This window comes from Mobula hypostoma, chromosome 6, assembly GCF_963921235.1.
Source record: "Mobula hypostoma chromosome 6, sMobHyp1.1, whole genome shotgun sequence".
Taxonomy (NCBI): Eukaryota; Metazoa; Chordata; class Chondrichthyes; order Myliobatiformes; family Myliobatidae; genus Mobula; species Mobula hypostoma.
In genome coordinates, this window is record NC_086102.1 from 182,279,928 (window position 1) to 182,304,394 (window position 24,467).

The 24,467-nt window shown below is 39.2% G+C and overlaps 2 protein-coding genes across 10 annotated transcripts in view; one reads left to right on the forward strand and one right to left on the reverse strand.

Moving 5' to 3' along the window:
- nostrin (nitric oxide synthase trafficking) overlaps positions 1–12,278 on the forward strand; it is a 48,159-nt gene extending 35,881 nt beyond the window's left edge. Inside the window, exons 8-15 of one of the 4 annotated variants that reach the window (XM_063052364.1) lie at positions 2,083–2,181; positions 2,317–2,442; positions 5,642–5,750; positions 5,846–5,934; positions 7,254–7,379; positions 9,467–9,689; positions 11,392–11,484; positions 11,685–12,278. In XM_063052364.1, the coding sequence (XP_062908434.1) occupies positions 2,083–2,181; positions 2,317–2,442; positions 5,642–5,750; positions 5,846–5,934; positions 7,254–7,379; positions 9,467–9,689; positions 11,392–11,484; positions 11,685–11,818 (999 nt within the window). In that variant the 3' untranslated portion in view covers positions 11,819–12,278. The remainder of the gene's footprint in view (positions 1–2,082; positions 2,182–2,316; positions 2,443–5,641; positions 5,751–5,845; positions 5,935–7,253; positions 7,380–9,466; positions 9,690–11,391; positions 11,485–11,684) is intronic. The other 3 variants (XM_063052363.1, XM_063052366.1, XM_063052365.1) reach the window with 3 other exon arrangements.
- An 852-nt stretch (positions 12,279–13,130) lies between these two features.
- Positions 13,131–24,467, reverse strand: part of spc25 (SPC25 component of NDC80 kinetochore complex) — a 37,491-nt gene continuing 26,154 nt past the window's right edge. For 5 of the 6 annotated variants that reach the window (XM_063052372.1, XM_063052371.1, XM_063052370.1 and 2 more), the window contains exons 5-9: positions 18,228–18,293; positions 17,997–18,143; positions 17,686–17,790; positions 17,239–17,337; positions 13,131–13,496 (exon numbers count right to left, since the gene is read on the reverse strand). In XM_063052372.1, the coding sequence (XP_062908442.1) occupies positions 13,378–13,496; positions 17,239–17,337; positions 17,686–17,790; positions 17,997–18,143; positions 18,228–18,293 (536 nt within the window). In that variant the 3' untranslated portion in view covers positions 13,131–13,377. The remainder of the gene's footprint in view (positions 13,497–17,238; positions 17,338–17,685; positions 17,791–17,996; positions 18,144–18,227; positions 18,294–24,467) is intronic. The other variant, XM_063052373.1, reaches the window with a different exon arrangement.

Consider the following 24,467-nt stretch of genomic DNA (forward strand, 5'->3'; position numbering starts at 1 on the left):
AAGCAGGACTTTGAGACCTGGGACAGAGTAGTCCTAGTGGAACCCAGTCTGAGAAACAATGTGCAGATTATTGAGGGTATCACTTTTAAACACTGTTAGTGACCCATCCCAGGTGCTACACAAAGGTGACCTGCAGACTAGCAGAGGGAAGGAGCACCTTCACCTCCTTTAATAGAGACATTTCTCCACCCCACCTTCCCATGTTATTGCTTTGCATGTTTTTAATGAATTATGTTTCCTATGTTGAGGGATCCTAAAACCAGATGACAACAGCCTCAGAATAGAGGAACGTCCATTCAGAACAGAGATGAGGAGGAATTTCTTTAGCCAGAGAGTGGTGAATCTGTGGAATGCATTGCCTCAAGTGACTGTGGAGGCCAAGTCATGAGCTATATTTAAGCCAGAGGTTGATAGGTTCTTGATTAGTCAAGGCTTGAAGGGATACCGGGAGAAAGAAGATTGGTGCTGAGAGGTAAATGTATTGGCCATGGAGAAATGGCAGAGCAGACTCAATGGGCCTAATTGCCTAATTTTGCTCCTATATCATATGGTCTTATGGTGTTAATGGTGGCAAACACTTCAGCCATGACTTTTGTACATGTGCTTTATTCTACCATCATTGAGGGTGATGATAGTTTTTAGAGAAAATTGTGCATATTGGCTCACTACTTGTGAAAATATTTCGGAGCTGTGTTTGTAATGATGTGTAGACTCTACTGCTCTGTAGGAAATGTACAGTATACTCCCATAATTAAAAGTGATCTTGATAAAATACTGCTTATTGAGCAGTAATGATTGATGGACAGTCAGGATACCTGCCCAAGTTCCCTCTGGAATCGTGCCATGGGATCTTTCTCGTTCACCCATGTGGACAAATAAAGCCTTTGTTTAACATCTCAGGGGAAAGATGACACTTTTGAAATAAGGCCGTAAGATATAGGCCATTCAGCCCATACCCTACCATTCTATCATTGCTTATTTATTGTCGCTCTCAATCTTATTCTCCTGCTTTCGCCCCGTAACCTTTGACGACCTGAGTAACCAAGAAACTACCAACCTCTGTTTTAAATACACCCAATGATCTGGCCTCCACGGCCACCTGTGGCAATGAATTCCACAGATTCACCACCTTCTGGCAAAATAAGTTCCTCTTAATTTCTATTCTAAAGGATGTACTTCTATTCTGAGACTGTGACCTTCGGTTCTAGACTTTACCGCAATGGGAAACATCCTCGCCACATCCACTCTATCTCAGCCTTTCAATATTCGAGAGGTTGCCCTTGTTCTTCTAAACTCCAGCAAGTACAGGCACAGAATCATCAAACATTCCATTTATCTTAACCCTTTCATTTCTGGGATCATTCTTGTGAACTCCCTCTGGACCCTCCCCAATGTCAGCACATCCTTTCTTAGAAAAGGAGCCGAAAACTGCTCACAATACTCCAAGTACGGTCTGACCAGTGTCTTATAAAGCCTCAGCATTACATGGTTGCTTTTATATTCTAGACCTCTCAGAATGAATGCTCTCAATGTCAGCCTACTCTTCCGGTCTGTGGAGCTTTAATCCACAACCTCGTCATTCAGAGGCGAGAGTACTATCAATTCAAAGATTCAAAGTGCATTTATTATCAACATATGTATGCAGTATACTACCCTGAGATTTATCTTTCCCATAGACAGACATGAAACAAAAAAACCATGGAACCGATTCAAAGAAAAACATCAACCTCTCCATCCCCTATATGCAAGAAAAAACACATCATGCAAACAGCAACAAAAAAAGTGAATAACACAATATCAAGAGTCCAGACATAGTTCAGTTCAGTGTTTGTTATCGGCAGGCCATCCCAATTCAAATTGAAGTCACTAGGCAAACAAGGAAAGGACAGCAGATACCTTTTCTTAAAAGAAATTACTGAACTCGAAGTGTTTGCATTATAATCGGTAGTTTCATTGTCAGTAGCTTTTCTTCAGATTTACTTAATCAAGTGAATTTAAATTTTCCATGCTGGTGTAGAGGATTTTGACATGCCACATGATAGCTCACAGATCTAATAATTGTTACTTTCTCCTTCCTAACAGGTAATCCATGATTTGGAAAAAGAGAAAATAAAACTCCTGTCTAATATCTTAAATAAATACAGCCAGCATATCAATTGCTTTGGAAGAACACTAATAGAAGTAAGAGTAGTATAATCAACTATAAAACTTAATTACTGGAGTTAGAGGAAAAACTGCAGTTGAGCAATATTAAGTAAGCAATTTTGAAATCTTGATGTATTTCTGTGAAGATAAATTTTATTTTTTGTCATACAGCGTCAAATGCAAATTCATCAAGTTGCACAAAACGTCAGTGTCGATCAGGATATTCGGTCATTGTTGGATAATGCATCCGTTTTATCAGATGAAAACAAAATAGGATTTCTGCTGACAGATTATTATGTAGGTATTACTGTGATATTCAGTATTAGCATGTATTTCACCATTTTACAGTGCCTGCATTTGTAAATGTGAAAAAGTAAGTTAAAGAATGTAAAAGTTAATGAAATAATTGAAGGGCAGTATCCTGTTATATCATCAATGGACACTAAATAAACCAAAGCTGTTTGGTGGATGAGTCCCAAATTATGGAACTCCTCACATCAACCACTTGTTGGTTCCAGGATGAACCTCATTACACCACTGGGTATCCCAGGAAGTTATTATTTAGCTGTGTATATTTAAAGCAGAGGTTGATAGGTTCTTAATTAATAGGAGTGTCAAAGATAATGGGAAGAAGGCACTCAGTGCTATCATCCCCTCAAAAGTAATCAATAAGCTTCAATACCTCCTGTGCGACTGGATCCTCAATTTCCTCACTTGCAGACTCCCCAAGTCAGTTCAGATCGACATCTCCTCCATGATCTCCATCAGCACAGGTGCACCATGAGGCTGTGTGCTTACCCCCTGCTTTGCTCACTTTACTCTTCTGACTGAGACTAAGCACAGCTCCAATGCCAGATTTGAGTTTGCTGATGACACCACTGTCAGTGGCTGAATCAAAGGTGACGAATCAGCAGATAGAAATGAGTCTCGAAATCTGGCTGACTGGTGCCATAACAATAACCTTTTACTCAATGTCAGCAAGGCCAGCCAGTCCTCATTGGGGGGACAGAGGATCTGTCCTGGGTCATGCATGTAAGTGCCATTACAAAGAAAGCATGGCAGCGCCTCTACTTTTGAAAAAGTTTGTGAAGGTTCGCCATGTCATCTTAAAAGTTTGACAAACTTCTATAGAAATGGAGAGTATGTTGACTGGCTACATATTAGCTTGGTCTGGAAACACCAATGCCAATGAATGGAAGAGTAGTGGATACTGCCCAGTTCACAGGTAAAACCCTCCCCAGAATTGAGCATATTTACATTGAGTGCTATTGCAGAACCTCTACCCCAACCATCAGGCCAACCTCTCTTCTCACTGCTGCCATCAGAAAGCAGTTACAGGAGCCTCAGGACCCACACCACCAGATTCAGGAAATTATTACCCTTCAACCATCAGGCTCTTGAACTAAAGGGGATAACTTCACTCAATTTCACTTGGCAACAACCTACTTTTGAGGACTCTTTATCTCATGTCCTTGATATTTATCGCTTATTTGTTTATGGTTGCCTTTTTATTTTGAATTTGCACAGGTTGTTGGCCTTTGCACATTGGTTGATGTCCATCCTTTTAAGGGGTGGTCTTTCATTGATTCTATTGTGTTTCTTCTATTTACTGTGTATACCTGGATGAAAATGAATCTCAGTGAGGCATATGGTGACAAATAAGTACTTTGATAATAAATTTACTTTGAATTTTGAAGGCATGAGAGTGGGGTTGAGGGTGTAATAAATCAGTCATAATGGAATGGCTGAGCAGATTTGATGGGCTGAATAGCCTAATTCTGCCCCTAAGTCTTATGGTCTTGGGATCTATAGACTGGCCATTCTGGGATAGAATAAGAGATGCGTCTCAGTCTCAACATGGCATTTGAGAAATTTAAATTCAAGTAAGTAAGTATGCTGAACTTAAAACTAATATTGGTAATCATAATCTCATAACTATCCAATTATTATTTTTAAAATAGTTATTGGGTTCATTAAAATTCCCCTTCTTGCCCAGTCTCCTGTATACAACTAGTATATGACTCCTGAACACTGCAATGCGGCTTACTCTTTATTTTCTCAGTTCAAAAGTAATTTAGGATAGACTACAAATGCTGGCCCTGCCGTTCATGTTCTGAAAAGTACAATACTTTTCTGGAGAAAAGGAAATTATTATTTCAAAGTTCAAAAGTAAATGTATTATCAAAGTACATATGTCACCATATACAACCCTGAGATTTGTTTTCCTGCAGGCATACTCAATAAATCCAATAACCATAATAGAATCAATTAAAGACCACACCAACAGGAACACCCAGGATGCAAAAAACAAACTAAATACAAAAAAAATTAATAATTAAGCAATAAATATCGAGGACATGAGATGAGTCCTTGGAAGTGAGGCCATAGGTTGTGGGAATGGTTCAGTGAAGAGGTGAGTGAAGTTTTCCCCTCTGGTTCAGTAGACTGCTGGTTAAGGGGTACTAACTGTTCATAAACCTGGTAGTGAGAGTCCTGAGGCTTCTGTACCTTCTTCCTGATGGCAAAAGCGAAAAGAGAGCATGGCCAGGGTGGTGGGGGACCCTGATGGTGCTGCTTTCCTGCAACAACACTCTTTGTAGATGTGCTCAATGGTTGAGAGGGCTTTACCCAAGATGGACTGGGCTGTATCCACTACTCTTTGTAGGGATTTCTATTCAAGGCCACTGGTGTTTCCATACCAGGCTGTGTCTGCATTCTGTTATTTTTGATTTCAAAAACTCTACAATCTGATAATACAAAATGGATTACAAGTCTGTCTGAATTTCCTGTAATGACTATAGTCGCTGAAGAGAGTTTAATGGGATGATGGAAAGAGGGTGGATGTAAATATAACATTTTCTCAAAATGCAGTGCCTCTACTTTCTTAGGTGTCTGCAGATTCAGCATGACATCTAAAACTTTGACAAACTTGTATAGAGGTGTAGTGGTGAGTATATTGACAGCCTAATATGAAAACGCCAGGCCTTTGAACAAAAAGTAGTGATTTGGCCCAATATATCACGGGCAAAACCCTCCCAACGATTAAGCACATCCACATGAAACTCTGTCGCAGGAAAGTAACATCCATCATCAGAGATGCTCACCACTGAAGTCACGCTCTCTTCTCACTACTGCCATCAGGTAGAAAGTATAGAAGCCTCAGGTCTCTCACCACCAGGTTCAAGAACAGTTACTACCCCTCAACCATCAGGCTCCTGAATAAATGGGGATAACTACACTCACTTTCCCCGCCATTGCAGTGTTCCCACAACCAATAATCCAACTTCAGATACTCTTTATCCCATGTTCTCGGTATTTATTTACATTTGCAGAGTTTATTGTCTTCTCCACTCTGGATGATCTTTCTTTGATCCTGTTACTGTATAGTTACTACTCCACACATTCACTGAGTATGCCCACAGGAAAATGAATCCCAGGGTGGTATCTGGTGACATTTATATACTTCAATTATAAAATCTTTGATCCTTGAAAATAGGAGGAAGATGCTAGGAACAGTATGGATGAAGGGAGGAGGAAGGCTGGACTATCACTGAAAATCCAAAGGCTTCAAGAGGACATAGACAAAATAAAGAAGGGCCAACAAGGTTGCAGTGACCCTGATTTTCCTCTAAAATTGCTCAATTTGTATTAGAATAAACAAGTTCTGAAACAAAGGATATTTATTCTGGACACTTTACAGGTTTAGAGAAGATGGTTAGAACAAGTTTCAGAAATCCATCATTTTCAAATTCAAAAACTGATGAAGCAACTGCGTCAATGAGAGATGAGGTATTAATTCTGCTGCTATTTGATAGAAAATGGTATAAGAAATGAAAGAGTTATAAGAAAACAGATTAAGAAGTTACAGTAATTAATATCACCACAGATTAGATAAATGGTACTTGTTTGTAAACAAATCTATTGTACTTATAAATATGAAAGTCGTTTTTCTTGTTGAATTTAGATCAGTTTTATTTTTTGGTTACATTTACCTGATATGCAATATGTAGATTCTGAATCTGCTTCTACAGCCACTGGAGGACCCACCATTAGACAACACCTTAGGAAAACTTCTTACTCAACTCGAGTGATCCTTAAGAATGGTGAAATAGATGATCAGTCTTGCAGCGTATGAATAGATCATTAACCACAATTAAATGAAAATACCAAATCCAGTATATAGATCTGCTATCTAAAACTAAACCTACACTCCAAATGGAAGCAGTGAGAGAGTTTCTCCGGAATAGCTTTTTCTGCTTTGTTCCAGTGTCACTGAGCTCTTAACTTGTACTTTCGCCTCCAGCTGCATTGTGGGTGTGAAGAGAAACTACCACGTACTGCTACTTGTCATTGTGGGAATGATGCTAAATTTATAGTCATAGTAATAGAAAGGTACAGCATAGAGACAAGCCCTTCAGCCCATCTAGTCTATGACAAAACCTTTAAACCTACTCCCATCGATCTGCATCGGGTCCATAGCCTTCCATACCTTCACCATCCACGTACCTATCCAAACTTCACTTAAACGTTGAAATCAAGCTTGCACGCACCACTTGCGCTGGCAGCTTATTCCGCACTCTCACAACCCTGTATGTGAAGGTTTCCCCTTATGTTCCCTTTAAACTTTCAGCCGTAACCCATGACCTCTGGTTGAAGTCCCACCCAACCTCAGTTGAAAAAGCCTGCTTGCATTTACCCTATCTATACCCCTCATAATTTTGTACACCTCTATCATGTCTCACCTCAATCTTCTATGTTCCAAGAAATGAAGTCCTGACCTATTCAATCTTTCCTTATTACTCAGGTCCTCCAGACTTGGCAGCATCCTTGTAAATTTTCCCTGTACTCATTCAACATTATTTACATCTTTCCTGTAGGTAGGTGATTAGAACTGCACACAATACTCCAAATTAGGCCCAATCAGTGTTTTATACAACTTCATCATAATATCCCATCTCCATGTGCTATTAATTTGCACATTTATCTGTTCAAGAATGTAATTAAAATAAAATCGGTATCATAAGTGAGTTCCTTACAAGATTAGTGATGTAAATGTAAAATATTGTGCCCACATATATTTTTTCATGGAATGTATTTTCTACCTGTAGTCAGCACTGAAACTAACACTCTTGGAAGTAAATCTCTACAAACTTACATCATCTATGGCAGAACTAGAAGGAAATCCCAAGCCTTTTCATCCACTGAGTGATAACATCACTAACTGGAAAGATAAGGTTAGTTCTTGTTTAAATTAACAGCACAGCTGTCACAATACAAGTAGCAGCTGTTGGGGGGGGGTGGGAGGGGGACACGGTGTGGTGGAAGGAACAACGATTCAGATCAAAGCCCTGCATCAGACTCGGGTGGAGAGGAAAGATAGTCAATATAGAGAGAAGGCAGTGAAGAGTGAGACAGAAGGGGTGGGGAAAAGGGGGAGTTTGGAGACAGATGAAAGTGGGTAATAGGTGAAAGCTGACAAGGGGGAATAAAAAAAAAGGCAGGCTGCACATGGAGCCAAGTGGGGAGGGTGAAGGTGGTGACAGAGGCTGCAGGGTGACAAGCAGGGACCCAAAGGTTACAAGTGCAGGGGGTGAGGCTGTGAGTGGAGGTTGGGGGAACACGGGAAGAAAGGGTTACATAATATTGGAAAACTCTATGTTCATAATAGTGGGTTGTAGACTACATTGGGCCTCCCAGTGGCAGTGAAAAAGGAAATGTCACTGTGGGAGCTGAAATGGCATGCACCAGGGAACTCAGGATGGTCATTAGAGTGCATGTACTCTGCAAACTGGTTACTTGATAACATCGAGGTAGAGTGTGCTTCAAGAACGCAGTAGATGAGATTGGGAGATGCACATGAATCTTTGCCTCACCTGGAAGGGCTGTTTAGAACCTTGGGTGGTGAAGAGGAACAAGTGTTGCACCACCTGTGGTTGCAGGGAAACATGCATGGGATCAGGGTGAGGAGGATTGGGAGAGCATCATCCCTGCAAGTGGAAAGTTGTTGGGAGGGGAAGTAGAAGTTTAATCATGCTAAAACCAGTAGAAAGGATCTTGGTGTTGGGTCAATAAAGGCATTTGTTAGGCACTCAAAACCATGCCTGGATTCTTAAATATATTTAAGTATAGCCGTATTGGGGTGCAGATGTGTTTCTACTAAAGCAGGTTTAAGGTGCTCCTTCCCTCCGCTAGCCTGCAGGTCACCCTTGCGCAAGGTGTAGCACTTGCTTAGTTCCCTGATCAGGGTCATGTGAAACCAAGGGAGCAGGTGTGGTAGATGGGCATTTGAGCAGCTGGTGCATCTCACAAGTCCTGACACCACTGACACCAAACAATCTCGCTAGAGTTTTGATAATAGCTAGGGACATCCATCTTAAGACACTCTCCAGAAGTAAACAATGGCAAAGTATTTCTGTAGAAAAATTTTCCAAGAATAGTCCTAATTGCCTACATCATACGACATGGCACACAATGATAGCAGTGACTTAAGACATTTGAGTAAGAGCAGCTGATTAATTTAGAAACTTTCTGCTGAGGTAGGATGGTAGCAAGTGCACCTATAAAGACAAGTACTTTTACTGAACTAATTGCACCTTCCCAATGTATGCTATAATATAGCAGTGGTGGAGGCGGATACAAAAGGGTCTTTTAAGAGACTCCTGGATAGGTACATGGAGCTTAAAAAAAAAGAGGGCTATGGGTAACTAGGTAATTCCTAAAGTACGTACATATTTGGCACAGCATTGTGGGCTGAAGGGCCTGTATTGCACTCTAGGTTTTCTTTGTTTCTATAACCACAATGATCTTAGACCACAGTAATGGGTGCAACGACAAGACAAATAGTACCAGTTGAGAAGGATATTTTAAACACATTTAAAGTTCAATTCAAAGAAATAATTTCCATAGAATACAGTGGATGTTTACCATCCTGATTTCCAGGATGTGGGATTATCCCAAGTGTAGATTTAAGTATGTGAGGTGTTCTAGTAGAAATTAACACCTGCAGGATTTGGTAGATCGGTGTCAGGATGATGTTTAGCTTGGCTGTAGTGTCCAGAACCAGGCTGGTGAATCTTTAGAAATCTGCATCCAGGAGTCTGTTTAAGAGAGATTTTTGGATATTAAAGGAAACAAGGGACATGTGATTAGTACAGGAAAGTGGTATTGAGATAATAAATGAACCATGACCTTACTGAATGGTGAAGTGTTCAATTGCCTACTCCTATTATTACCAGATTGGTAGATTATTTTCTTTTTAATCGAATCTATTGAGTTACAAATAGTGATGTTGCATGTGTTGATGATTAAATTATTTTGGCAGGAATATTATCACAGTTTGGTGCAGATATCGCGTCCTGTGAAAATGAAAACTATACATCGGAGGAGCCTGACAGACACTATATTTTTGGACGGCAGTAATGATCACCATGGACCCGACGCCCAGCAACTGTCTGAACCTATATACGCAAATCAGACAACTAATTCACATCATACAAAAATAAGGATCAAACAATCGGAAACAGCTGCAGGATCAGCTGACTACGGTAATTTGGATGAACAAATTCATTTTGGGGGAAAATTGTCTTTAATCCATGGAGCTGTATTATTTGGTTTCTAGTGTGACAATGCAAAGAAAACTAATTAATCAAATTATTAAATTTAATTTTGATTCTTAACAGTTCTCTTTGCTTTTGATGTAGGTTATGAATTTACATTTTCAATTTTTAAGGCATACACATAGCTGTTGCTTTCTGTGACATTTGAAACTTAGTAAGTATTAGCAATGAAATAATGCAGTCTTAAATTTTTACCCTTAAATTTTCCAATCTTACTTTGTTCTTCTAGGCCATGGCAAAGGTTCCCAACCGTTTTGATGCCATAGACCAATAACATTAAGCATGAGATCTATAACCCCAGGATGGGAACCCCTGTTCGAGAGTAAAGGGAGAAGATTGGAAAATGAAAACCTAATAATTAAATTCTTCTCTTGTATGGATTTTAGCAACATAGATAAATGCTTTAGGAACTAATTACATAGACAATTGGAGCATTTGGATTCACAGTCTGTTATGAGTAAAAGGAGTCACAAACTTGTGACAGCCTTATGAAAATAGCTGGCAATTATTTTCAAGAAAATGGCATCTTTAAAAAAAACTTTAAAAATACATTTATAAGTGTACCTTAATAAAGCTTAGCAATCATGAAATTGTATCATTTGTGCAGAAACAACATAGTGTTACAAAATTTTATGGGTTGCCATGCAGAGAAAAAGAGGCAATTGCAACATTCATTCAACTACTATAGCTTCAAGGTACAAATATCAAATGTATAGGTCAGTAAAAAATACTGCAAATTTTCCATTTGCACCTAGTCATTGGCTTAGACTCATAGTCAGTCATAGAACGGTACAGCTGTGCTGCCCATCTAGTCTATGCTGAACCATTTCAACTGCCTTCTCGCATTGACCTGCACCAGGATCACAGCCCTCCATACCCCTACCATCCATGTACCTATCCAAATTACTTTCAAACATTGAAATTGAGCTAGTGTGTATCACTTGTGCAGGCAGCTTGTTCCACACACTCACCACCCTGAGTTTCTCATATTTCCCTTCAACTTTTCACCTTTCACCCTTAACCCATGACCTCTGGTTGTAGTCCCACGCAACTTCAGTGGAAAAAGCCTGCTTGTATTTACCTATGTGTACCACTAATAATTTTGTATACCTCTTCTAGATGATCTCTTAATCTTCTATGTTCCAAGAAATAAAGTCCTAACCTGTTCAATCTCTCCTTATAATTCAGGTCCTCCAGACTCAGCAACATCCTTGTAAATTTTCTCTGTACTCTTTCAAATTTATATACATCTTTCCTATAGGTAGGTGACCAAAACTGTACATAATACTCCAAATTAGGCCTCACCAATGTCATATACAACTTCAACATAACATTCCATTCTTCTTCTGGTTAAGAGGAAAAATAAGAGGGGTTCACAAACAAGAAAAAACTGCAGATGCTGGAAATCCAAGCAGCACAAGCAAAATACAGGAGGAACTTAGGAGACAAGACAGCATCTATGGAAAAAGAGTACAGTCAGTGTTTCAGGCTGAGACCCTTCAGGACTGAAGATGAGATGAGTTGCTGGGTGGTGCAGCTTGAAGGGCTGTATCGCAATAACAAAATGGACATTGCTAGTTTTGCTGGACAATAGCAAAATGCTCTAAAGCTCTGTTTTGTGTCCTTAAAGCTACAGTTGATAATCCTGGTCAAGAGGTTGGAACCTGCAAAGCTCTATATGATTATGAAGCTGCTAGAGATGATGAACTTAACCTGCAACAAGGTGAGTAAATGACTAGGGTTGAAGCGGGTTTTTGTAATCTTGTTGCATGATGATAATTACTGACGTTAGATGTACTGTAGGATTGAGAAATCTGAACTGAACAGTGGCATTGTATATGGTGTAAATGGACAGCAATAATTATAACTGACAGATCAGATGCCTTGAGTGCATATTATGACTATGTACTTTTTCCTCTGTAGGTGATGTACTTATTATTTACAAGAAAGATGTGACTGGATGGTGGATTGGTAGTTTGCGAGGAAGAAAGGGCATTTTTCCAGCTACTTATGTGGAGGAATTGCCGCAAAAGGAAAACAGCACATCAGAAGCATAAAAGAGTAGGGACTCATGTCATCACCTATCTCTGGCTGAAAACGGGATGGTATGACAAAATACACTGGACCTTGAAGAAATGGAAATACTATCATATGGATTTCTAACACATTTAAAGTCAACACTAATTTCCTGTTTTGGATACAGATCTTTTATATTGTCATACTATATCAACAGATTTTAAAAGGTTAGAATTTATCAAGAAAACTTTATCCTTTTGTGACCTTTGAATAGTGTACAAATCGGAGGTGAGCGTGATTCAGAGGGCATTTAGGAGACAAGGTGAGTATCACCTGAATCAGGTTGAAAGAATCTTAACTGGGAATTGTGAATCTAGTGTCAAATCAATTACGAGAAAAATATTAAATGTAAAAGATTGGATTCAAGAAGGCTGTAAAAAGTAAAAAAAAACTTCAATTATTAAAAAAACAATTCTCGCTGAATTTTCTATTTTTCAGTGATTGACAGTGTTTACATTACTTTAACAGAAGGATAATTAGATTGAAATGTATCACAACTCTCCGTGATGAACTGAGTCTGTTTCTACCATGGAACTGTCACAACCTCACACTCTTCAGAACACAAGTCACACGCTAGATACTGAAATGTCAGTTACAAGCAACTGAAGGGATCCTCATTCCCTTGGACAGCAGTTTCTAGAGTATCAGATAGACAACTCACCTGTACTTGCTAATTCATCTATCATCAAGTTCCACCCTAAATCTAAGGCAGTTATGGGCAATACAAATTGATAAATTATAAACAGTACAGTACAAATTTTGACTGATATAATAATTCAGATAGTTTTTCTCCTCCCAATCAAGTTTTAGGCTATGTCCTTTTCAAAACAGAATCACATTTATGAAAAGTAACACCCTATTAATACTATTACGTTGAATAGTTTTTGTGTTCTGTTGTACGAATGAGCAGTTGGGCACCATTTACAAACACTAATATTGTCAAAATAAAACTAATGTTTTATCCAAATACAAATATTAAAGTTTAAACAGCACAGGTGCTGATAATCTAAGGCAAAATTAATTCTAGCTTAATCACGAATAAAAATGTTAAACACTTACATCTATTAATTCTTATCCTTGCCATACACTGGTCAAAAATGACATGAGCACTTACATCATACAGGATCCTCCTGAAATACATCTCCTATGCCACCTCAGCACAATATAAAAACAATAAAAAAGCATTCTAATATGCTCCACCCAAGCACAAAATGAATACCAAGCACTTTAAGAATTAGCTGTCCATTACTGTCTTTAGCATTGCAGTAAAAAAATTAACACATCTACAAAAAGGACAAAAAGTGTTTATTATCCCCAACTGTAATAAACTGTAATATTGAAGCTATCTTGTATTCCTGTCAGAAATCAATGAATTATTATTGACTTCTATAATACATGCAACAACCTCCTACAGACAAATAATTATTAACAAGAGTAACATTTTAACATATTACACAATAAAATACAAAAGTTTGTGGCTGACAAAAATAAAGAAAAACTACATTTAAGTTGAACACAAAACAGGAATGCATCTTGGAAGTTAAGCTAGTTCAGTAAAAGCTTTCCTAACATTAGCAAGAAATGCAGAGAAATTGTTGGTTTCCTTGAGTTTTTCCTGTAGCAGAGGCATACATTCCAGTGGTGGATCACATGATGTGACTGGAAAAAAAAAAGAAATTCGGCAGAATGTGAGCTATAATGTGTATAGTTACATTTGAAACAAATAACATGTTGTACAGTTGCTGTATGAGCTTATTGTGTATGAACAGTAAGGTACTGGACCAGAGCAGACAAAAGATGCAAGTTCAAAATCCCATCAAGGCAAGATGTAAAAGTGAATTTTTAAACCTATTTAATGCTATTTCAAACAAGATATCTGTAACTAGGAGAGTGATAACTATCTAGATTCGTCAATTGAAATTGTAGTCTACACTACACTTCAAACTTGTATGACTCACAGGAAACAGGGATGGGCTATAAAATACATGTACAGAAATCTGACACTTCAAATTAATTTTTTTTTTACAAACTACTGATAATCAACAATTTATGCAGTATTGTCCTTCTGGGCTAATAAATATGCTTCACTCTTGGTTCTCAAAAACCTGACTGGAAATCAATTTCTTAGTTTCTCTAATAAACAAGCTAGAAAATTGTTAACAAATTTCAAAACTTGCCCTTTGAATATATCAAAAGCTCTGACTTGCCTCTGGACACCAATTTTATTTTTCCTTACAATAACTATTTATCTGCACGAAGTCAATAGCAAAAAGTAAACACTTAATTCAAAATAAGATTAGGATCCATACTACATATGCTCAAACAATTGACACCTGTGCTACACTAATATTTATTGCCTACAACTCTACCTCAATAATTCCAATCAAACTCATCAGCAAACTCTGAGACCTGGGATTTAACGACTCCAATGTGCAACTGGATCCTCAACTTCCTGACCAATGGACTGCAACCAGTAAGGATCTACTACAGGGGTTCCCAACCTTTTTTAATGCCATGGACCCCTACCATTAACCAAGGGGTCTGTGAACCACAGGTTGGGAACCTCTGATCTACTGGATCTCCTACTGGGGAATGGGACAAGGCAGGTAACAGTAGTGGGTGTAGGGGAATACTTTAGATCTAATTATCATAATTCCATTAGTTTCAAGATAATAATGGAGAAGGGTGGGACTGGTCCTTGGGTTGAGATTATAAATTGGAGAAAGGCCACTTTTGAGGGCATGCGAAAGGTCCTAGCAGGTGTGGACTGGGACAGGTGGTTTTTGGGCAAAGGGATGCTTTGTAAGTGGGAGGCCTTCAAAAGTGAAACATTCACAGTACAAAGTTTGTATGTTCCTGTTTTTGTGCAGTAAAACTGTACTCGGCCCCCCTACATTGTACAATACAATGTGCTTCCTGTACATTCATGATTGCATGGCCAGTTTCTGCTCCAACTCTTATCTACAGAATTGCAGATATCATAGTGGGCCACATCTCAAACAATGATGAGTCAAGTACAGGAAGGAGATCAAAAACTTAGTAAAGTGGTGTCAAGATAACAACCGTTCCCTCAATCTCAGCAAAACAAAAGAGGTGGTCATTGACTTCAGGAAGGGGAGCAATCCACATGCTCCTGTCTATATTACACTGCAAGATCTGGAAGGCTGACAGTTTCAAGTTCCTGGAGTGAACATTACCAACTACCTGTTCCAGTTCTTGTCCAACCAAGTGTATACCACAACCAATACAGCCAACCAATGCCTCCGCTGCCTTAGGAGGCTAATGAAATTTGGCATGTTCCTGTCAACCTTACCAATTTTTATCAATGCACCACAGAAAACATCCTATCTGGATGCATCACAGCTCAGTATGGCAGCTGTTCTGCTAGTGACCACAAGAAATAGCAGAACATTATGGACACAGCTTAGCACATCATGGAAACCAGCTTTCACTTCTCAATGCCTCAGTAAAGCAGCCAGCATAATCAAAGATCCACCCATCCCAGAAATTCTGTCTTCTCCACTCTTCCATCCAGCAGAAGATACAAAAACCTGAAAGCATTTTCCACCAGGCTCAAGGATAGCTTCTTCTACTCCACTGTTATAAGATTATTGAACAGTTCCCTAATATGATAAGGGGGACTCTTGACCTCACTCTAGCTCATTATGATCTTGCATCTTATTGTCTACCTGCAGTGAGTTACTCTGCAGCTGTCACACTTTATTCTGCATTCTGTTATTTTACCTTGTGCTACCTCAATGCACTATATAATGAATTGGTCAGTATGAACAGTATGCAATGATAAGTTTTTCACTGTACATCAGTACATGTGCCAATAGTCATACTTTATTGATCCCAGGGGAAATTGATTTTCATTACAGTTGCACCATAAATAATAAATAGTAATAGAACCACAAATAGTTAAATACTAATATGTAAATTATGCCAGGAAATTATGAAATAAGTCCAGGACCAGCCTATTGGCTCAGGATGTCTGACCCTCCAAGGGAGGAGATGTAAAGTTTGATGGCCACAGGTGGGAATGACTTCCTATGACGCTCTGTGTTGCATCTTGGTGGAATGAGTCTCTGGCTGAATGTACTCCTGTGCCCACCCAGTACATTGTGTAGTGGATGGGAGACATTGACCAAGATGGCATGCAACTTAGACAGCATCCTCTTTTCAGACACCACCGTGAGAGTCCAGTTCCATCCCCATAACATCACTGGCCTTATGAATGAGTTTGTTGATTCTGTTGGTGTCTGCTACCCTCAGCCTGCTGCCCCAGCACACAACAGCAAACATGATCGCACTGGCCACCATAGACTCGTAGAACATCCTCAGCATCGTCCGGCAGATGTTAAAAGACCTCAGTCTCCTCAGGAAATAGATACGGCTCTGACCCTTCTTGTAGACAGCCTCAGTGTTCTTAGACCAGTCCAGTTTATTGTCAATAATAAGCCAATTCCCAGTGATCAGTTTGATGCGGCTGATTGAACCTAGAAGCACATGTGCAGTGCAGCCAGACTAACAAACTATCACCACACTACTAAAAAAGAAACAATGATGCAGTTTGGATTGACAAACAGATATGTGGAACAAACTTCCATCAAAAGCTGCTAACTTTAAAAAGCACAAAAAAAACATGCAAAAATAAACAATTCTGATGACAGTATACAATCACAAACTAAATGTATTTAATATTTATTGGATGCAATCCTTCCCTCTGTTCAGGCAAGAGGACAGGGATAATGTTAACCAAATCTATAATCTAGCAATGAATACTGGATATGTGAAAATTGTATAATCATAAGACCATAAGATATAGCAGCAAAATTAGGCCATTTGGACCATCAAGTCTGCTCCGTCATTTCATCATGGCTGCTCCATTTCCCTCTCAGCTCCAATCTCCTGCCTTCTCCCCATATCGCTTTTTGCCCTGATTAACCAAGAATCTATGAGCCTCTGCCTTGAATGTACTTCATGCCCCGACTGATCACAAAACTGTCAACCTCTGCCTTAAATATACCCAACGTCATGGCCTCCACAGCCGCTTGTGGCAACAAATTCCACAGATTCACCGCTCTCTAGCTAAAGAAATTCCTCCTCAGCTCCATTCTAAATGGACGTCCCGCTATTTCAAAGCTGTGTCCCCTTGTCTTAGACTCCCCTACCATAGGAAACATCCTCTCTACATCCACTCTATTGAGGCCTTCCAACATTTGACAGGTTTCTCCTTATGAATTCTAGTGAGTACAGGCCCAGAGCCTTGGATATCAGGAAATATTTATACAGAACTGTCTCATAGTAGCTTAAATATGCGAAAAGTCATAATGGTGTAGGTTATGCAACTCACTTTTTGCTTTTAAGATTAAATACCATTTTCTCAAAATAGCCATACCTTCATAATTGCCCTCTTCATTAAATTTCAGTAAGAATGTAAACAGCTGCTCAGGGTTTTTGCTGTTGATGCATTTGAAGATAAACTGCAGCTGTTCCCCTGTTGAAGAACCAAAAAAAGGATGTTCAAAAAAAAGCATACAAACTGAGATATTACTTCAAAAATCTGGTTCAAACATTCAAGTCATTGCTACTACACTATGAAGGTATATCTTATGTTTGTTATTTTCTTTGCTGATGTACAAGTACACTTTAATGTGGTCCAAATAACAAAAGAAATGCAATATATTAAACTAAGTTAGAAAACAAAGATTGCCATAAGTACTTTTATAATCCATTATTTTCTTCAATAAAAAACATTAAGTTAAATATTAAAGATTAATTATTTTCAAATTTGCAGCTGAAAACACATAGCATTTTCTACATAAAAGACATTCCATTTTCCTACCATGGACCTTTCGAATTTCCAGACCCATTCGCTTCTTAAACATTTCTGCTGATGTATTCAATTTTTTAAGTTTTGCTTTATTTTCTTGCTTTTGTGCAGAAATTACTATTTGTGCAAGGAAAAAAAGTAATTATTTTCATGGCCAACAATATAAGAACAGTTTCAGGAATGATCAGCATGAACATTGATTATTAATAACAATAGTTATTTCTGCAATTCAAATTAAATTAATTAATTGATTATATTACTCAAATTAATTTTTATCAAAGCACAGATCAGTTATATATCCTTTCCTCATAAAAAACACATACATTCCTGCTTTTTAGCAAGTGCTTCCTTCAGCTGCTTGATTTTTTCTAACACTTCTTGCTTTTGTTTTTCATTATTTTCAAATTTTTGGTCTGCAATCTGTAGATCTTCTCGCATTTTCTTTACTAATGCATTCTGCTCAGCAATCACTGCAAGAGAAAGGCAGTTCCTATTAGAGGAGTTATTTCATGACATGTATAGAACTGGTATTTAGCAGTTCATTAAGCTCATACCCTTTTTGCTCATTTTAATTTTATCACACATCTGGTCCTCCTCTTCACGTATTTCAATGCATCTGTCTGTAAAACAAATTAATAACTAAGATTTTGAGGGGAAAGAAAATTAATATATAGAAATTAGCCATTAGAAAATGGTTTTTACTAAACTATCCATGACAAACATTCATAATTATTTAAATGGTGCAATTGGAGTTCAATCTGAGTTTTCGGTGGAGAACTCCATTTACAGGTCTAGGAAACTATATTGCAACAGGTAAAACAGGTAAAAAAAACAGCATTGCCAGTACAAGAGAAATTCAAACCAACGAACTATATACATGTACTCTGATATCAAATTTGGATGAACTATATTTCTCTCACTAAGGTCAAGGCAAAGTGAGAACATCCACTTCCCACAAAAAAAAGCAATACATTAAAATATTCTGAATTCCTTTGAAACGAAAGAGCTTGAATTACTGCTTGTTTGTAGGGTTGTTTGCCGAGCCTGGAAGTTAGATCACAAACGTTTCACCAGCAGTTGAGGCGACATCATCAGTGTGCAATTGAGTGTTGTTTCTGCTGAGTGCTCGTGTTTGTATTAGTCCGACTTTTTGTTCAGATTGGTTGGCTGTCGCGCTGGCCGCTAGTCTCCATTGGATCCCAGCCAACCGGGTGGCTAAGTGATCTCCGCTGGCTCGGTCATTGTGAGTATTGGTCTCTTGGCCCCAATCCTGCAGATGCCTAGATTCATAAATTGCATCCAGTTCAACATGCTGGTTAATAGAGTCTTCTACTGAGAATCAGGCTTCTAAGAATTATTTTAATTCCTTGTTTTGCGCTTCCGCCAGGAATTTTGTAGTTTCCCAGACAAACGTATATCCTTCTTGGTCTTCATGTACCAAGATGAGTGACAGAGGATCGTGTCTTATGACTCGCTTATGTCCATGTAGTCTCATGGATAGCTTTCTCCCCATCTGTCCTTCATAATGTTTGGGGCAGTCTTCACATTGGATTTAGTCAATTGCATTTCTTCTCTCCATGTGGGCTGTTGGATTTTTGGGTCTTAAGACGAGCGTTCTGATGGTTGCGCTGGGTTTGTGTGTTACCATTATTCCATGTGGTTGGAGCAGTCTTGCTGTCATTTTGGAAATATTGCTGATGACGGTAGGGTTAGCCTCTTTCCTGTCTGTTCAGTAGGAGTTAAAAGGTTGATCCCCTGGACAAGACACCTTCTAGTGGAGTTTTTTTGGACGGCCATTGTGTGTGAATACTTTGAAAAAGGGGTTTTCTTCTTTCTTCTTGAGGTCTGCGTGACTGCAGTATGAATAGCCTTTGGATGCAACTTTGTTTGTGGCAGAAGGACATAAGTTCATCTAGGAAACTACAAAAATCCTGGCAGAAGCACAAAACAGAAAGTTAAGAGAATGCTTTAACGCTTGGTTCTCAAGGGAAGACTATTAACAATCATATTGAATGGGATGCAATTTACGAACCTATGCATCTGCAGGATTGGGGCTGAGGGGTGTGCTGCAGGCACCCAAAGAACCAATACTCACAACAACCAACAACCAGGATATGGGCCAGCAGAGATCATTCAGCCATCCGGACGGCCATGACCCAGCGGAGACTAGCGGCCAGTGCGACAGCCAACCAATCAGAACGTGTCAGTCCGATACAAATGAGAACACCCGGCAAAAACAAACTCAATTGCACAGATGATGTCACCTCGACTGGGGGTGAAATGCTTGTAACACAACATCTAGGCTCAGCAAATAACCCTACAAACATTCCTTAATACTTCCCCACTTGCATCATACCTCATCTGGGCATTGTCTCTGGTCTAATCAAGCACACCACAACTTCAATATGCTGTTCAGATTACATCCAAGGGAACACAGACAGGTTACGTGAATGGATGAAACATGTAAAATTCTTACAAGAATGAAATGTCATCCATGGAGGCATAGACTACCAAGTTTTTCAAGATATATTAATTGATTAAGGAAACACAGAAATCTCTATTAGCAAGGAGACCTTTGTTTCAAAACAGACATTCCTTTTACAATGGACAATCAACTTTTATATAATTGGTACCAAAAAGGGATTAAATTTATAGGAGATTGTTTTGAGCGAGGTATATTGATGTCATTTGAACAATTAAAGGATAAATATAAAATATCTAATAATACTTTCTTTTGTTATTTTCAGTTAAGGGCTTACTTGATAGGTAAGCTGGGTCAAACAATGTTTTTGCCAAAAGCTAATGAAATTGAAATTTTAATTCAAAAAGGAAAAATTAAAAAATTTGTTTCTTGTATGTATAATTTGATTCAAGAACAGACAATTAAACAAGGAACCCATAAGTCAAAGCAAAAATGGGAAACAGATCTGAATATTAATACTGATGAAATAAATTGGTCAAGACTTTGTCTGGACAGTATGACAAATACAATAAATGTTCGACTTAGATTAGTACAATATAATTTTTTTACACCAATTATATATTACACCACAAAAAATAAATAGATTAAACTCAAATCTATCTGATAAATGTTTTCGGTGTAATCAAGAAATTGGTACTTTTTTACATTCTACTTGGTCTTGTTTTAAAATTCAACCTTTTTGGATAAATTTAAGAATCTTATTGGAACAAATTACTGGAATTCAACTTCCACATAACCCTGTATTATTTCTATTAGGTGATATTGAAGGGATAAAACCGAAACTTAAATTGAATAAATATCAGAAAGAATTTATAAAAATTGCATTGGCAGTAGCTAAGAAGACTATAGCAGTTACTTGGAAATCTGATTCGTATTTAAGTATGGATCGTTGGAATAATGAAATGGCTAGTTCTATTCCACTTGAAAAAATTACTTATAATTTAAGAGATAATTATGTAACATTCTTGAATATTTGGCGCCCTTATTTACAAAAGATAGGATGTCATATTTAAGTGCTCCGACAAAGAATTTGGTTACTTGGGGAAAGTAACGAATAATTATACCAAATTTATTTTGAATCCCATGGAGTATGTGGAAACCTTCCAATACCCAGGCGGCTCTTTTTTTTTCTTTCTTTCTTTTAGGTAGGAATATATATGGGGGGAGTTAAGTGGGGGTAGATTTTATCTTTTCATGTATTCTTTTTGAAAATTTAATAAAAATTATATATAAAAAAAGATATATTAATTGATTTTTCAAACGATATGGGGTTAGCAGGAAAGCAACATTGAGATCTTGAATGACAGAGCAGGTGTAAGGGGGAAAATTACAAACATCCTCTTCTATTATGTTCAACCTCCATGAAGTTGTTCATTATAAAAGGCTTTGAAGGCATAATTTTGATGGCAGAAATGTACAACTACAGGTTGACAACCTCTTATTCAAAATGCTTAGAACTGGAAGTGTTCCAGATTTTGAAATACATGTGATAGCTTGGGATCGCTAATATTTCCGACTCTGAAATTATGTGCTACCAGAGTATTCTTACACCTGTTCATCACTGTATGTTAGAGTTTCATCAGCAATGACCTTGGCAAGCTCTTCAATGGATTTCTCTGCTGTTTCGTAATCAGCAGACTCGTTATCACCACAAATCTTTAAAACTTCAATGCTGTGCATTTTCTTAAATTTCTGCAATTACCTTCAATTTTCAGTTTGTCATGATAGATCTTTGCTGGTTTCCTGATCAGCGTACCGTTAAGCAGCATATGTTCACTCCAATGCTGATAAATCCACTCTTTCAATACACATTCAAGATCTTCACTTCTCACTTTATGGAGTGTTTTTCTAGTTTTGAACTGAATTGACTTTATTACTTAAATCCTTCATATACATGAGGAGTAAAAATCCTTACATCACATCTCCGTCTAAATGTGCAATGTACAATTTATGGTAATTTATAATCAATAGTGTGTACAACAATGTAACATAGCAATACAGTTGTGTAGGCATGAATTAATCAGTCTGATGGCTTGGTGGAAGAAGCTGCCCCAGAGCCTGTTGGTAGCAGCTGGACAGCTTGTGGTTGGGATGACTCGGGTCCTCAATGATCCTTCGGGCCCTTTTTACACACCTATCTTTGTAAATGTCCTGAATACCGTAAATTCCGGTGTATAAGCCGAGAACTTGGCCCTAAATATTAGTCCTAAAATTAGGGGGTCGGCTTACACAGAGGGTGTCAACTTTGGAAAAATGAATACACGGAAGACAGGTTGTATTTATCAGCTGTTTTTGAGTCAATTTCGTTCCACTGTCGACGCATGAATTCTTTGAATAGTTTGTTTAAACTCACATCTAGTGGCTGGAGCACAGACATCAAACCACCGGGGATGACTGCTTAGTGGTGGGATCCCATTGGAGGTGGCGGAAGTTACGGAGAATAATATGTTGGACCCAGAGGCCTTTTGTTAGCTTTATGGAACAATCTATGTTCCGTGCCTATTCTGGTATCTGTCCCCCACTTTTCCTTCGCTATATCGACGACTTCATTGGCGCTGCTTCCTGCACGCATGCAGAACTCGTTGACTTCATTAACTTTGCCTCCAACTTTCACCCTGCCCTCAAGTTTACCTGGTCCATTTCCGACACCTCCCTCCCCTTTCTAGATCTTTCTGTCTCTGTCTCGGGAGACAGCTTATCCACTGATGTCTACTATAAGCCTACTGACTCTCACAGCTATCTGGACTATTCCTCTTCTCACCCTGTCTCTTGCAAAAACGCCATCCCCTTCTCGCAACTCCTCCGTCTCCGCCGCATCTGCTCTCAGGATGAGGCTTTTCATTCTAGGACAAGGGAGATGTCTTCCTTTTTTAAAGAAAGGGGCTTCCCTTCCTCTACTATCAACTCTGCTCTTAAACGCATCTCCCCCATTTCACGTACATCTGCTCTCACTTCATCCTCCCGCCACCCCACTAGGAATAGGGTTCCCCTGGTCCTCACCTACCACCCCACCAGCCTCCGGGTCCAACATATTATTCTCCGTAACTTCCGCCACCTCCAACGGGATTCCACCACTAAGCACATCTTTCCCTCCCCCCCCCTGCATTCCGCATGGATCGCTCCCTACGCGTCTCCCTTGTCCATTCATCCCCCGCCATCCCTCCCCACTGATCTCCCTCCTGGCACTTATCCGTGTAAGCGGAACAAGTGCTACACATGCCCTTCCACTTCCTCCCTTACCACCATTCAGGGCCCCAAACAGTCCTTCCAGATGAGGCGACACTTCACCTGTGAGTCGGCTGGGGTGATATACTGCGTCCGGTGCTCCTGATGTGGCCTTTTATATATTGGCGAGACCCGACGCAGACTGGGAGACTGCTTTGCTGAACACCTACGCTCTGTACGCCAGAGAAAGCAGGATCTCCCAGTGGCCATACATTTTAATTCCACATCCCATTCCCATTCTGACATGTCTATCCACAGCCTCCTCTACTGTAAAGATGAAGCTACACTCAGGTTGGAGGAACAACACCTTATATTCCGTCTGGGTAGCCTCCAACCTGATAGCATGAACATCGACTTCTCTAACTTCCGCTAATGCCCCACCTCCCCCTCGTACCCCATCTGTTACTTATTTTTATGCACACATTCTTTCTCTCACTCTCCTTTTTCTCCCTCTGTCCCTCTGAATATACCTCTTGCCCATCCTCTGGGTTCCCCCCCCCCTTGTCTTTCTTCCTGGACCTCCTGTCCCATGATCCTCTCGTATCCCTTTTGCCTATCACCTGTTCAGCTCTTGGCTCCATCCCTCCCCCTCCTGTCTTCTCCTATCATTTTGGATCTCCCCCTCCCCCTCCAACTTTCAAATCCCTTACTCACTCTTCCTTCAGTTAGTCCTGACGAAGGGTCTCGGCCTGAAACATTGACTGCACCTCTTCCTAGAGATGCTGCCTGGCCTGCTGCGTTCACCAGCAACTTTTATGTGTGTTGCTACAATGTGTAGGCCTGTTTTCTTAGCAGGTACTGGTTCACAAAATTTGCACGTTCCGGATTCGGCAAAGCTGAGTACCAGCATGTGAGATCTTGTGATCTTTTCTGGTTAAATCAAAAACCTCTACAAAAGGGGTCAGCTTATACAAAGATAACAGGAAAAAGTCACTTTTTTAACCTTGAAAATGGGGGGTCGGCTTATGCTCCGGAATATACAGTAGTAGGAAGTTCATATCTACAGATGCGCTGGGCTGTCCGCACCACTCTCTGCAGAGTCCTGCAATTGAGGGAAGTACAGTTCCCATACCAGGCAGTGATGCGG